Genomic DNA, 13,843 nt, shown 5'->3' on the forward strand with positions numbered 1-13,843 from the left:
TTCAGTCTTCAGTATCATTATAAACAGTCTACTGTGTCTTTCATAACTTCTAATTAATTTTAAGGTTCGCTTATAAACTCAGTCCTCTCGTTTTCTATGCTTTTATTCGAGTTTCCGTCAATTTAAAGGTTTAATTATAAGTGATAGGCTATTTGGCGCGGGGAACCGACTCCCTCTCTCTCTCTCTCTCTCTCTCTTAACACCTCACAGTGCTTCAAGTGACATATTTTCATTTCTATTCGCTTATAAAGTCAATGTACCCTCGCATTTCCTGCCATATAATTAAAGTATCCGGTTGTACCCCATGGTGAGGGTCCGCTTGTTTCCACCTCCTTCACCGAGGGAGGGAGGCAGACTGCTCCAGGCGTTTTGGGATTTTTTTTTATTTATTTATTATTTTTTATTGTCTTCCTCAGTGTACCTGGGAAACACCGTGCAGTGCGGATGTGTGTGTGTCTCTTTTCATTTAAACACCAGGGAACGGGACCACAGAGGCACAGGAGGTCAATTAAGGTGAGTTTAGTAGTGACAGGTAGCAGAGGTCTGGCTTCAACCTACGACACTACCTGGAAAACACTGGAAATACCTGGAAAATACTTGATACTTAATAGCAAAAGGGGAGAAGAGAAGAGAAAATAATGCTATTTATCATGGAATAGAGGCGGACACACACACACACACACACACACACACATACGCATACATATATATATATACACACACACACACACACATAGACACAAACACACACACATACGCATACACACAGCTGAAATTAATCCAGAAAATAGAGAAATAACCTTCATAACAACCACAAATAATAAGGAAAGAGAGATAGCCAACCTTATTTTCATCTGAGCCCCCTCCCTGCCCTCCCGCGGCCGCCATGATGGATTGCCAGAGTCTACCCCGGGTTCCAATATTTTTTCTATTTTCTTAACTTATATATTTAGGCTTTTTAACTAAGATTTTATGGTTTGTAAAAATATTTGGTGGTGTTTTGAGTGTTTTGCGTGCGAGTGTTAAGGGAAACATGTCGATTATGAGGTTGTTTCAGCGTAAATAAGTGTTGCTGTTTGCCGTTAAATTTTTCATACTGCCAAACATGATTTTTTATTTCAGCAGCTAGGCAAGATTTTATGGGCTCAAAAAATCGTTTATTGTCTTTTAAATATGTTATGATGCTTTTGAGTGAAATACGTGGACTTTTAGAGGGGTTTTAGACCCGTTGAACACTCAAAAAGTCGACATTTATAAATTATTTATTTATTTATTTCAGCTTCCGGTTAACTTCTGATTGTTTGTAAAAATAGTTTCGATTTTTTAAAGTGTATTGTGTTCGTGAGAAATGAGATTTGTGGACTTTGGAGTGTTTTTTTTTTATCGTGTTTGTTCGAACACTTTTTCATATAGTTATTTAAATATAGCTTTATTATTACTGAAGCTTGGAATATTTTTATATGCCCAGAATTAATTTAAAATTATGCCCTTTCATAATATGTAAAGCATTCCGGCCTAGCTCCATTTTTGCGAGGGGTCATTTTCAAAATCATTTGCGTAACGTAAATATGGCGGACGTGACGTCATCAGCCGCCTTCATCCGGGGACCGAGACCCTGGACCTTCCCTCCTCCCAGTGCCCTTCCATTAGTATTTAGTGTTATTTCCTATATTTTCCAGCTGTTTTCATGCATAGAGAAGAATAGAAAGAGGAGGAAAGAAGGAGAAATGAAGAAGGAGGAGGAAGAAGAGGGAAGGGAAGGAGGAAGAGGAGAAGGAAAAGAAGAAATAATAAGAAAAGATTTTCACTGAATTTCCAGCGTTTTAAAGGTAAGCAAACGTAGTAGTAGTAGCAGTAGTAGTAGTAGTGGTGGTGGTGGTGGTGATGTGGCAGCCTTGTAATATAAGATGAAGTGTTTTGAGTTAAATACGCAATTTTTTTTTTCTAGGCATTTTGGAATAGAAGTGAGAGTTTTTGGTGTTTTGAAAGGGAATAGTCGTGCTTTCAGTGTTTTTTTTAAGTGAATTCACCGTTTCTGTGGTGTTTTAAAAAGGCAGGGGATGTTTTTTTTTATATTTTTTATATTTTTTTGTGTTTTTTTTTAGATTTTGGTGTTTTTCAAGTTTGTTTGGGTAGAAATTGTTTTTTTCGCTGTCCTTGGGTAGGTGTGTGTCTCTTCTGGGGTGTTTTGAAAGGAAATTAAGTATTATTTAAGTGTTTTTGGCTAGAAATATGTTTTTTTGGGTGTTTTGAAAGGAAATTAAGTGTTATTTAAGTGTTTTTGGGTAGAAATGTGTGTTTTTTGGGTGTTTTGAAAGGAAATTAAGTGTTATTTAAGTGTTTTTTGGCTAGAAATGTGTTTTTTTTGGGTGTTTTGAAAGGAAATTAAGTGTTATTCGCTGTTTTTGTGCAAGAAATGAGTGCTTTTGGGGTGTTTTGAAAGGAAATTAAGTGTTATTTAAGTGTTTTTTTGGCTAGAAATGAGTGTTTTTTTGGGTGTTTTGAAAGGAAATTAAGTGTTTTTTAAGTGTTTTTTTGGGTTTCTAGGTGTTTTTGGGAGTAAAATTGTGTTTCTAGGTGTTTCTGGTGTGTATGTGTGTGTGTGTGTGTTGCCTTGTCTTTCGTTGTACAGATGCTTATACAGTGTGTGTGTGTGTGTGTGTGTGTGTGTGTGTGTGTGTGTGTGTGTGTGTGTGTGTTGCCTTGTCTTTCGTTGTACAGATGGTGATGCAGTGTGTGTGTGTGTGTGTGTGTGTGTGTGTGTGTGTGTGTGTGTGTGTGTTGCCTTGTCTTTCGTTGTACAGATGGTGATGCAGTGTGTGTGTGTGTGTGTGTGTGTGTGTGTGTGTGTGTGTGTGTGTTGCCTTGTCTTTCGTTGTACAGATGCTTATGCAGTGTGTGTGTGTGTGTGTGTGTGTGTGTGTGTGTGTGTGTGTTGTGTGTGTGTGTGTTGCCTTGTCTTTCGTTGTACATATGCTTATACAGTGTGTGTGTGTGTGTGTGTGTGTGTGTGTGTGTGTGTGTGTTGCCTTGTCTTTCGTTGTACAGATGGTGATGCAGTGTGTGTGTGTGTGTGTGTGTGTGTGTGTTGAAAATGTACGTAAGATGATATATAAATCTTTCATTTACAACCACAAAATGGTGAGTAATGTTGAGAAGGAAGAAGAAAGGAAGATTATGAGGAAGAAGAGGAGGAAGAAGAGGAGGAATAGGATTTAAATGAAGGAAAATAACAGGGACAAAGTTTTAAATCATATTATTCGTTATTTCTTTCTTTATTCAGTATTTCCTTATTCCTTTCTTTATTTTCGTTTACTTCCTCCTCTTATCCCTTTTCTGCCAGAGGAGGAAGGGGAAGAAAGGAGGATGAGGGTGAGGAAGACGAGGAAGAGGAAGAGGATTAAATTTCTTTCATCTTTCTTAGACAGTCCTCAGGATGTCAACATTGTATAATGGTACAGTGTTGAGACAGGGACGGTCGCGTTATAATTCACTAATTGAGGTTACTTTTGATAAATAAACAACTAGTACGGAGTCTTTTAAGTATTTTACATTATCTTATACCGGAAAATATTAAGGAAAAGTGGCGTAAATAAAAAAAAGGCAAAGATTAGAGATGTGGGATTTTATAACTTGTGGTATCTTAAAATACTAATATAAGATAAACCCTATGCAAAACGAATAATATAACCTTTATTAATCATCATAACCTAGAAAACCGATAAATATATATATAAAAACCAGTGTAATTAGTAAAAAACAAAAAAACTGTCCCTGGGAAGTGAGACGGCCCACAGAGTCGCGCCAAAAACGTGGATCTACAGGCCAGGCATCTTATGTTTAACCAGGTGTACAAGGTGCTGGCTTTCAAGGGCTCCTCCACACCTACAGACACACGCACACACCACCAGATACAGGAAGGTGAGTGCCTGAGATGGTGTTGAGTTAGATATAATACTTATTTACTTGAGAAATGGTGTTGCTTTGTTGATGGCGCCACACAACGCCAGTAAGATATTTCAGACCACTTAAATTGCTTCCCTGTGCAGCCAGTGACGCCTCTCCCTAGTTAAATGTGTGTGTGTGCGTGTGTGTGTATGTGTGAGTGCGTGTGTGTGTGTGTGTGTGCATAGTTACCAGATAAATAGTTTTAAGAGAATTGTTTTGTTTACACTTTAAAGAATCACTAAATTTTGTGACGCAGCCTTGGATGTGCCCCTGTGCTCCCCCCCCACGCCCCCCTCGCCGCCCTTGGCAGTGTGGGAACCTCAGTACACGCCAAAGTGCCAAGTAAACACCTAACCTAACCTAAGAGAGAGAGAGAGAGAGAGAGAGAGAGAGAGAGAGAGAGAGAGAGAGAGAGACAGAGAGGTCACTGTTATCATTATTTTCATTATTACACACAATTTAAGGGTTGACCTGGCCCCCCTCCCTTCACCAGGCCACCCCCCCCTTACACTCTCTGTTCAGGTGACCTAATGTGACCTAGCCTTGACACCTGCACCTCCACGTGTCAGCTGGGCACTTGTACACTCCACAGTTCTAGGTGAAGACACTGTTGGGTCACTGTGGGTCAATGTGGGTCACTGTGGGTCACTGTTGGGTCATAGGTCACTTGTCCTTCATGCATAAAAGGTGTCTTGTTTATGTTTGTGTCAGGTCGCAGTGTGGTGGCCCTGTGTGACCCTTGTACTAGAGGTCATGGTGACTGGTTGGGGTCATCAGTTTTTATGTGGTTGTTGTTGTTGTTGTTGTTGTTGTTGTTGTTTTCTTATTGTTTTATCATATTTATTTACTTATTTATTTATTTATTTATTTATTTATTTATGTACTGTGCTTGGAATGTAATGAACCTACTACTACTACTACTACTACTACTACTACTACTACTACTACTACTACTACTACTACTACTACTACCACCACCACCACACCACCATAACCACACAACAGTCCAATAGCACTTTCTCCTCCTCACCACCTGTTCTCTCACCTGCAGAATTAATTGATGAGCTACAGAACTACACCATCGTTCAGGTGGCAGCCGGAGACCAGTACTCTCTTTCTCTCACCTCCTGGGGCCTGGTGAGAGAGAGAGAGAGAGAGAGAGAGAGAGAGAGAGAGAGAGCCTGTGATGTGTGTGTGTGTGTGTGTGTGTGTGTGTGAAAGAGTAGAAATAATTTTGTTGTTTGGCGTCAGGCCATAAACAGTGCACACGCGGGACTGAGTCACTCGGTAAACACAGTGCAGCGGGCTGCGGGGTGGCGCCAAGCAGTGCGCTCTGGTGGCCAGGGGACACACTATGCCTTGTGCGGGAATTTTAATCGATTTTGTGAGTACACATTGATTTTTTATTGATTTTAAGGCTCAGGGAAAAATGTGCCGGATACTTGAAGCTGCCGGATACTGGAATGCCGGATGAGAGGGATTTTACTGTATATTCAAATTATTTCTCCTAGACAGGTTAGGTTCTCTCCCTCTCCCTCTCTCTCTAATTTCCCCTCTCACTCTCCCTCTCTCTCTTTAAAGTTATATTATATCTTAAGTTAAGTTGGGTTTTGTTAGATTAGGTCTTAGTTCTCTCTCTCTCTCTCTCTCTCTCTCTCTCTCTCTCTCTCTCTCTCTCTCTCTCTCTCTCTCTCTCTCTCTCTCTCTCTCTCTCTCTCTCTCTTTCTCTCTTTCTCTCTCTCTCTCTCTCACCTCTCCCTCTCTCCTCAGATCTACGCACGGGGTGACAGTGGGTACGGTCAGCTTGGCGTCAACTCTTGCGGCAGTCACACCGCCACACGCAAGCTTGTCAAGAGTCTGGCCAGGAAGGTGACAGTGCAGCTGGCCTGTGGCGCCAACCACACCCTTGCCTTGACTGCTGGTAGGTGTCTGTCTGTATGTATGTATGTCTGTGTGTATGTGTCTGTATATATGTGTGTGTGTGTGTGTGTGTGTTATCATCATTATTTATTTATTTTTTGCTTTTGTGTGTTTCAGATGGTGACAAAATACCTTGGGCCAGTTGGCACTTAGACACTGACAGGGGCCCCAGAAGGACCCTGCCCTGGTGACCTCCTTGGCTGGCACCCTCTTAGTCCTGCTGGCCGCTGCGGGTCACCACTCTGCTGCCGTGACCCAGGCCGGCTACCTGCTGTTGTGGGGGTCAAACAAGCAGGGTCAACTGGGCTATACTCCCAAGGGTGATCCTCTTGTTAGGTGTGTGTGTGTGTGTGTGTGTGTGTTTGGGTGGTGGGAGGAAGAGGAAGAGGAAGAAAAGTAGTAATAGTAGTAGTAGTAGTAGTAGTAGTAGTAGTAGTGGTGGTGTACATAAAGTATATTCTTTTATTTATAATCAAGAAAAACAAACTGAATAATGATAATAATAATAATAATAATAATAATGATGATGAATAATTCTAAACAAACATGAATTAAATTATATAAGCCTAAGACTAACCAATTTCTCTCTCTCTCTCTCTCTCTCTCTCTCTCTCTCTCTCTCTCTCTCTCTCTCTCTCTCTCTCTCTCTCTCTCTCTCTCTCTCTCTCTCTCTCTCTCTCTCTCTCTCTCTCTCTCTCTCTCTCTCTCTCTCTCTCTCTCTCTCAGTGACACCCCAGCGTTGGTGCCAAATTTTGCCTGTTATTCTGAACCAATTGGGTATGTGGCACTTGGGGAGAGCCACACAGCGGCACTCGACTCTTTAGGGAAGGTACGTATGTGTGTGTGTGTGTGTGTGTGTGTGTGTGTGTTTTTGTCAAGTATTTCTGTTCCTTCCTTCATTTGTTCTATTTTGTCCTTGTTCTTGTTGTCATTTTTCTTCTTCATTGTTTAGATGTTGAGCAGGTGATGTGTTGCAGCTCCCTGGCTCGTCGAAAACCTGAATATTTCAATTTCCGAGCCACTGTGTGACCTGCAGCACCTCACTGCTTCACCCTTAGGGAGAACACATTAGGCCAGATGGTGATTATAACACTGCTCAGGTGACGTAGTTAAGCTTATCAGGTGAGAATTAAATATGCTGAACAGATGTTAAGCTATTTGTATGTCCAGGGGGAAATAATAAATAACCTAACCTAACCTAACCTAACTGATACTGGCCAAGATTAAGCTGCGTGAGTGATTAGACTGCAGGCAGCGTAAATAAGCTTGTTAGGTAGGAAACTGCATGTTTGTCCAGGTGATCTGACGTGTGACTAACTTATTGAGGTGAGAATTAAGGGAGAAGTCGAGATTATTTATTTATGAATACGCAAGACTGTGATAGATTGGTATGTCTGTGGCCGCTGCCTTGTGTTCCCTCGACTTGTTCGCTGTGGTAAGTGGTAATTGGCTTAAGTACCATTGCTCATTACTTTCATTCATTCATTATCTTTTTATGTACGTTTATATTTGTTGCACACACACACACACACACACACACACACACACACACACACACACACACACACACACACACACACACACACACACACACACACACACACACACACACAAAACACACACACACACACACACACACACACACACACACACACACACACACACACACACACACACACACACACACACACACACACACACACCTACCTTTAAGGGGAGGGCATACCTTAAAAATAACACTTTTCGACTAAGATTAAAATTAAGTTATTAAATATCATAGTCTCCCTTAATATATCTTACGTTTTCTATGAGCACCACAAGTTGATGCCATTCTTCCTCATATTTTTAAATCGCCTTTATTTACCATTATTAAAGGGCTTTAAATGCCCCGCGCGCCACGTGCTCGGTCACCTGGCTCACTAACTTTATTAAGTAGTAAGGCACACACACCAACACTTAGGAGGATCACACAAATACGCCCATTTCCACGCCCACACTCTCACACGTCCGCGCCCTCGCCCTCATGCCCTCGCCCTCACAGGTCCGCGTCCACGCCATCAAACGCCCACGTCCACGTACTCACAAGCCTGCGCCCACACACTCACGCCCGCGCCCACATACTCACACGTCCGCGCCCACACACTCACGCCCGCGTCCATGCCCTCAAACGCCTGCGTCCACGCACGCACTCACGCCCGCCTCCACGCACTCACGCCTGTGTCCACGCACGCACTCACGCCCGCGTCCACGCACGCATTCACGCCCGCGTCCGCGCACGCACTCACGCCCGCCTCCACGCACTCACACGCCCGCGGCCACGCACTCACGCCCGCGTCCACGCACGCACTCACGCCCGCCTCCACGCACTCACGCCCGCCTCTACGCACCCACGCCCGCCTCCACGCACTCGCGCCCGCGTCCACACACGCACTCACGCCCACCTCCACGCACTCACGCCCGTCTCCACGCACTCACGCCTGCGTCCACGCACGCACTCACGCCCGCGTCCACGCACGCACTCACGCCCACCTCCACGCACGCACTCACGCCCGTCTCCACGCACTCACGCCTGCGTCCACGCACGCACTCACGCCCGCGTCCACGCACGCACTCACGCCCACCTCCACGCACGCACTCACGCCCGCCTCCACGCACTCACGCCTGCGTCCACGCACGCACTCACGCCCGCGTCCACGCACGCACTCACGCCCACCTCCACGCACGCACTCACGCCCGTCTCCACGCACTCACGCCTGCGTCCACGCACGCACTCACGCCCGCGTCCACGCACGCACTCACGCCCACCTCCACGCACGCACTCACGCCCGTCTCCACGCACTCACGTCTGCGTCCACGCACGCACTCACGCCCGCGTCCACGCACGCACTCACGCCCACCTCCACGCACGCACTCACGCCCGCCTCCACGCACTCACGTCTGCGTCCACGCACGCACTCACGCCCGCGTCCACGCACGCACTCACGCCCACCTCCACGCACGCACTCACGCCCGCCTCCACGCACTCACGCCTGCGTCCACGCACGCACTCACGCCCGCGTCCACGCACGCACTCACGCCCACCTCCACGCACGCACTCACGCCCGCCTCCACGCACGCACTCACGCCCGCCTCCATGCACTCACACGCCTGCCTCCATGCACTCACACACCCGCCTCCATGCACTCACACGCCCGCGTCCACGCCCTCAAACGCCCGCGCCCACACACACACACAAGCCCGCTCCCACACATACACTTACGCCCGCGCCCACACATACACTTACGCCCGCGCCCACACACTCACGCCCGCTCCCACACACTCACACGCACATACTCGTAAACACGAATTCATTCAACCATTAGAATGCTCATGCACTCAAAAATCTGGTGACGACACACTCAAAAATCTGGAGACACTCAAAAAGACACAACTCCTCACACACACACACACACACACACACACACACACACACACACATTAACCTTCTAAATTTACATTAAACTTGTCTATTAATGCTTTGTTGTATTAAACCAGATTTTTCTTTTATTTTTTTTTATCAATTCAGCTCGAAGTTGGATTTCTAATACTTATTTTCCTAATTTGTTATTCATGTGATATGTATATTTTTTTTTTCTTGTACTGTTTTATTTCCTCGTATATTTTTCTAAAGTGGGTTTCAAAAACGTATCTCTGGAACCATAAACTGACTTTGAATAGCAATAATAAACTTCGAAGGTGTGAGCAGAAAGTTTTAAATTATTATTATTTTCAAATTGTAAGTTATTCATAAGTTTATCCTCGAGATTATATTTTCACTTCTCCAGGATCAAGCTGATTCTTTCCTCGCCTCTCCTGTCTTTCCTACTCACAATGTCGCTACCCTTCTGCAATATTAAATTTGATTACAACTATAGATTTCGTGTGCTTTACATTTATAGGGGTGACTTGACAAAGGCTCTCTCTCTCTCCCACAGCCTCTCCCTTGGCCAAGTCAGCACCGAGGCAGAGTTGATTGATATACAGGTGTGAATTCAGCTGCCTCTTCGCTGTTCCCGTTGCCAGGATACCATGTGATCGAGGCAGTGTTGGGGAAGGTGAAATTATCCATCAGGTTCGTCTTTTAAACTTCTAATATGTATATAATGTCGTGCTATTGAAATTTATGATGCCGTGCGAATTTCAATCATCCTTCAAATATAATTGGGAAGTATTTATTTAAGGCACATTTTTCAGTTTCTTGTCTGTCATACTGCTATGCTTTTCAAATTTCCTTTCTTGAATGTGACTGAATTTTTGACGCAATTCACAAAATATCGACACATTTCTTGCATAGTGCATTGTACTTTTCAAACTTGCCCGGTTTTTTCGTATCATGTTTGTCCAGTCATAGTCTTTTAGGCAACCAATCCCCAAACATCTCATACTAAGAATCTCGGCACCTTTTCCACGCCTCATTCTTTTCAAAGGTTGTTTTGTAATGAATCAATTATCAAACATTAAGAATCTCAGCACATACAAGCTTCATGTGTCTAGGAGCTAATGGTCCGTTTCCCTTGCAGGTGTGACGTGTGCTGCTTCACTCCATCCCATGAACAGTTGCCCACAGCAATCTCTACCACATCAGGCCTGACATACTTCATTGTGATCAGGGAGTCAAGTTTCATCAGGAAGAGAGGCTGTGTCACTACCTGTAAGCCTGACGAGGTGTTAGTTAAGTCAAGGAGCGTCATCAGGAAGAGGGGCCGAGTCTTGCTACCTGTAAGCCTGACAAGAGGAGTCAAGGAATTTTTCATTGCAATCAAGGAAGAGTCAAGTTGTAAGAAGATTGTAAGGCAAGAATTTTAAGCAGGAATAATTGTCAAGCAGTTAACAGCAGGAAGAATGCAGCGAGAAAAGGGTACAAGAGTTTTCAAGTAAGAAGATTGTAAGGCAAGAATTTTAAGCAGGAAAAAGTAAGGTAAGAATTTTAAGGAATAATTGTCAAGCACTTAACAGCAGGAAGAATGCAGCGAGAAAAGGGTACAAGAGTTTTCAAGTAAGAAGATTGTAAGGCAAGAATTTTGAGCAGGAAGGATATTGTTAAGCAGTTTAGCAGCAGGAAGAGTCCCTTCAAGCTGTTGGTGGGAGTGACAAGCATCCTTCAGGACTTGCAAAGGCTGAAGTCCTCAACACTAGTCTCACTCAAGTTGACACAGGAGCTCTCTGACACAAGGAAAACAAATCATTTATCCTATTGTGTATTTATTAAACTTTTGTGATTAAACAATATATATATTATTATCTTGTACATACTTAGGGAATTATACTAATAAGTTGCAAATAAACAAGCTTTCTGGTGTAACAGTTCATGCCTCCTCAGAAACTTTGGCAATGTGATTTAAACAAATATATTTAATCATCTTGTTCATACTTGTGGAATTGTGGAATTATATACAAATCTTTTTACAAATTGCAAATAAGCTGCTTTCTGATGTAACCAGTTCATAGCCCTGATAAAAAAAAAAAAAAATGGAAGCAAAAAATACTAGTAACAATTGATCTGGTCAAAAAAAAAAGCCAGGATTGGCCCATTTTTGGCTGGATTGGCCCATTTTTGGCTAAGTTTAAGGTAAAACTTGCACACAGAAGCCCTGTCCGAGCGACTCCAGTGTCGCTCGGACAGGGCTTGTGTGTGCAAGTTTCACTTTAAACTTGGCCAAAAATGGGCCAATCCTGGCTTTTTTTTTGACCAGAGGATGATCTATATTGTATCTATTGTTTTGGGTCCTATTTATTTTTTTATTTATTTACTTGGGGATGCATGAATTGTTTACCACCAATATATAAATTTAGTTTACCCAAGCACATTCTGTAATTTTATCAAACTATATAATTCACATGAGAATGATACTCACAAATTTATTTATTGCCAAAGACACAAAGCAAAGCACCCTAGACTACTACACTGGAGACAGCTGGCAGATCTGGCTTGCAAGATTTACACTGAAGCAGGCAACACATCAGGCTGCACCACCAGGAAGAGAGGACACCAAACACTGGCTGCAGACACCTTCACATCAGGCCCTGCAATGAGGCACCACCAGGCACAGAGGAGACCAAACACTGGCTGCAGACACCTTCACATCAGGCCCTGCAATGAGGCACCACCAGGCAGGCACAGAGGACACCAAACACTGGCAGCAGACACCTTCACATCAGCCCTGCAATGAGGCACCACCAGGCAGGCACAGAGGACACCAAACACTGGCTGCAGACACCTTCACATCAGGCCCTGCAATGAGACACCACCATCACCACCAGCCTTGATTGCAGACAGAAGACAAACCTCTGCAAATAAATACATAAATAATGCAACTTGGGTAAACTAGTTATGAAGAATGAGATTATTTCTGCATCACACACACACTAATTCCTCACTCATGCAAACTCTTATTCCCACAAACTTTTCACTCCCTCCCCTGGCCTAACAGGTGCCTCAGACAGTCCTTTAACACCCCACAACAATTTCACATCTATTTCTCTCCTATATCCATGAATTCCCCAAAATTAGTCTCATATTTAACCCAATACTTTCACATGCACATCGCAATAACAGAACTCTCCTCTTATTTCACAGTGATCATTGAAAATCATTCCTTCTCTCTCTCCATTAATACTTCACAACACACCTCACTGACAAGACTCACTCACACCTGTCAGGACTCACACTTAACAGGAGATAACATCTGCTTATCCAGCCATCTGTTGCTCCTCTTACAGTCTTGTACCACTATTTTCAGTGTTACTGCTCTTGTAATCGTGGTTAAGTGCATGCCTCCCCTCCTCCAACTCCTTCAGAAAACGTTAATCTTATTCCTCTTATCCATACACAAACACACATACACACCCAACAATGCTATATACAGTTGAAATTCCCCTATCCAAAATTCCTGGGACCAAAATTGCTGCAGATTTCAAATTTTCCCAGTTTTTTTCTAAATATTTCTATATGAATTTATAAAATGGGACAGCTTGGGGTTGGCATCAAGCTTTACATATACTTTCAATGTGGCTTTACAATGGCCACACAGAATATTACAGTGCATGACAGCACACCCACAGAACAAAGGCTTCACTGCTCAAAAAAATAGCAAATTATCACCCATGGCAACTCTCGTGCCCTGAAGATGCCAAGTTCAGCCCTTTAATCACAGAGAGACTGCCAGACACAGTGGAAGGGAAGGTCTCTCCTGTACTTCCCTGCCTGTGTCCCCCTTACTGCTACTCTCTCATTTCACAGCTCACATTTAATTCTTGCATTATAACGGGTGCTGTCAAGCTTAACAAAGGGAAGAGTGCTGTGATAGGCCTTGTTTGAGAGGGCTTTGTAGTTGTGAGACTGGACGGGAGACAGCAAGATCAACGACAGCCATGACACAGATGGCCAGGGATGCACTGACACAAGGTACAGCTGTCACTCCGAAGAGGAAGAAAGGCTCTTGGTGAAAAAGGAAAGCAGATACAAGAATATTAAGCTGATGGGATGTATATATTGTAAAAACTGATTAGCTGCACCCTCTTTTAGTCAGAAGAGGCTTGTGAGTTGCAGGGTAGCAGAGAGACAGCTGTTCCAATCACTGAGCACCCTTTGCCAACTGTGTGATGGCTGCTTCCAATCTTACCAGCTTCCTTCCAGTCTGACAGTTACTGATCCCTTCTTGAACAACCACAATCACAACACTTATGAGAAGAATTAAGTTGTAGCAAGGGGGAAGCAAGCAGATTAAGTTGTAGCAAGGGGGGAAACAAGCAGATTAAGTTGTAGCAAAGGGGAAACAAGGAAATTAAGTTGTAGCAAGGGGGGAAACAAGGAAATTAAGTTGTAGCAAGGGGGAAACAAGCAAATTAAGTTGTAGCAAGGGGGGGAAGAAGCAGATTAAGCTGTAACAAGGGGGAAACAAGCAGGGCAGTGTGTGAAAGACATCTCCCACTAAGC

General features: G+C 43.8%; 2 protein-coding genes across 18 annotated transcripts in view; one reads left to right on the forward strand and one right to left on the reverse strand.

The window, feature by feature from the left end:
• LOC135107732 (probable E3 ubiquitin-protein ligase HERC3) lies at positions 1 to 11,145 on the forward strand. 7 transcript variants are annotated; one of them, XM_064017989.1, is made up of 9 exons: positions 1 to 513; positions 1,680 to 1,829; positions 3,344 to 3,921; positions 5,000 to 5,085; positions 5,719 to 5,869; positions 5,986 to 6,204; positions 6,595 to 6,697; positions 9,843 to 9,979; positions 10,428 to 11,145. In XM_064017989.1, exons 3-6 carry the CDS (start codon positions 3,837 to 3,839, stop codon positions 6,057 to 6,059), a joined length of 396 nt encoding a protein of 131 aa, XP_063874059.1. In that variant the 5' UTR covers positions 1 to 513; positions 1,680 to 1,829; positions 3,344 to 3,836; the 3' UTR covers positions 6,060 to 6,204; positions 6,595 to 6,697; positions 9,843 to 9,979; positions 10,428 to 11,145. The 7 variants fall into 7 exon arrangements, 3 of the variants coding, with proteins under 3 accessions (XP_063874059.1, XP_063874060.1, XP_063874058.1); XM_064017990.1 differs by lacking the exon at positions 1 to 513 and adding an exon at positions 5,200 to 5,332 and having other exon boundaries at positions 1,547 to 1,829; XR_010271949.1 differs by lacking the exon at positions 1 to 513 and adding an exon at positions 4,205 to 4,290 and having other exon boundaries at positions 1,554 to 1,829.
• The window catches only part of LOC135107733 (uncharacterized), a 25,215-nt gene continuing 22,464 nt past the window's right edge, over positions 11,093 to 13,843 (reverse strand). For 9 of the 11 annotated variants that reach the window (XM_064017993.1, XM_064018000.1, XM_064017999.1 and 6 more), the window contains one exon: positions 11,093 to 12,139. The gene's annotated coding sequence lies outside the window, so the exon portion shown is untranslated. Of the gene's footprint in view, positions 12,196 to 13,843 lie in introns of all 11 variants that reach the window. The other 2 variants (XM_064017996.1, XM_064017994.1) reach the window with 1 other exon arrangement.

Source organism: Scylla paramamosain, chromosome 15, assembly GCF_035594125.1.
Source record: "Scylla paramamosain isolate STU-SP2022 chromosome 15, ASM3559412v1, whole genome shotgun sequence".
NCBI lineage: Eukaryota > Metazoa > Arthropoda > Malacostraca > Decapoda > Portunidae > Scylla > Scylla paramamosain.

Coding starts and splice junctions, on each gene's coding strand:
- LOC135107732 (XM_064017989.1), top strand. CDS start 3,837: ATGTTTAACCAGGTGTACAAGGTGCTGGCTTTCAAGGGCTCCTCCACA. Junction 5,086..5,718: donor CTCTCACCTCCTGGGGCCTG/GTGAGAGAGAGA, acceptor CTCTCTCCTCAG/ATCTACGCACGGGGTGACAG. Junction 5,870..5,985: donor CACCCTTGCCTTGACTGCTG/GTAGGTGTCTGT, acceptor TGTGTGTTTCAG/ATGGTGACAAAATACCTTGG.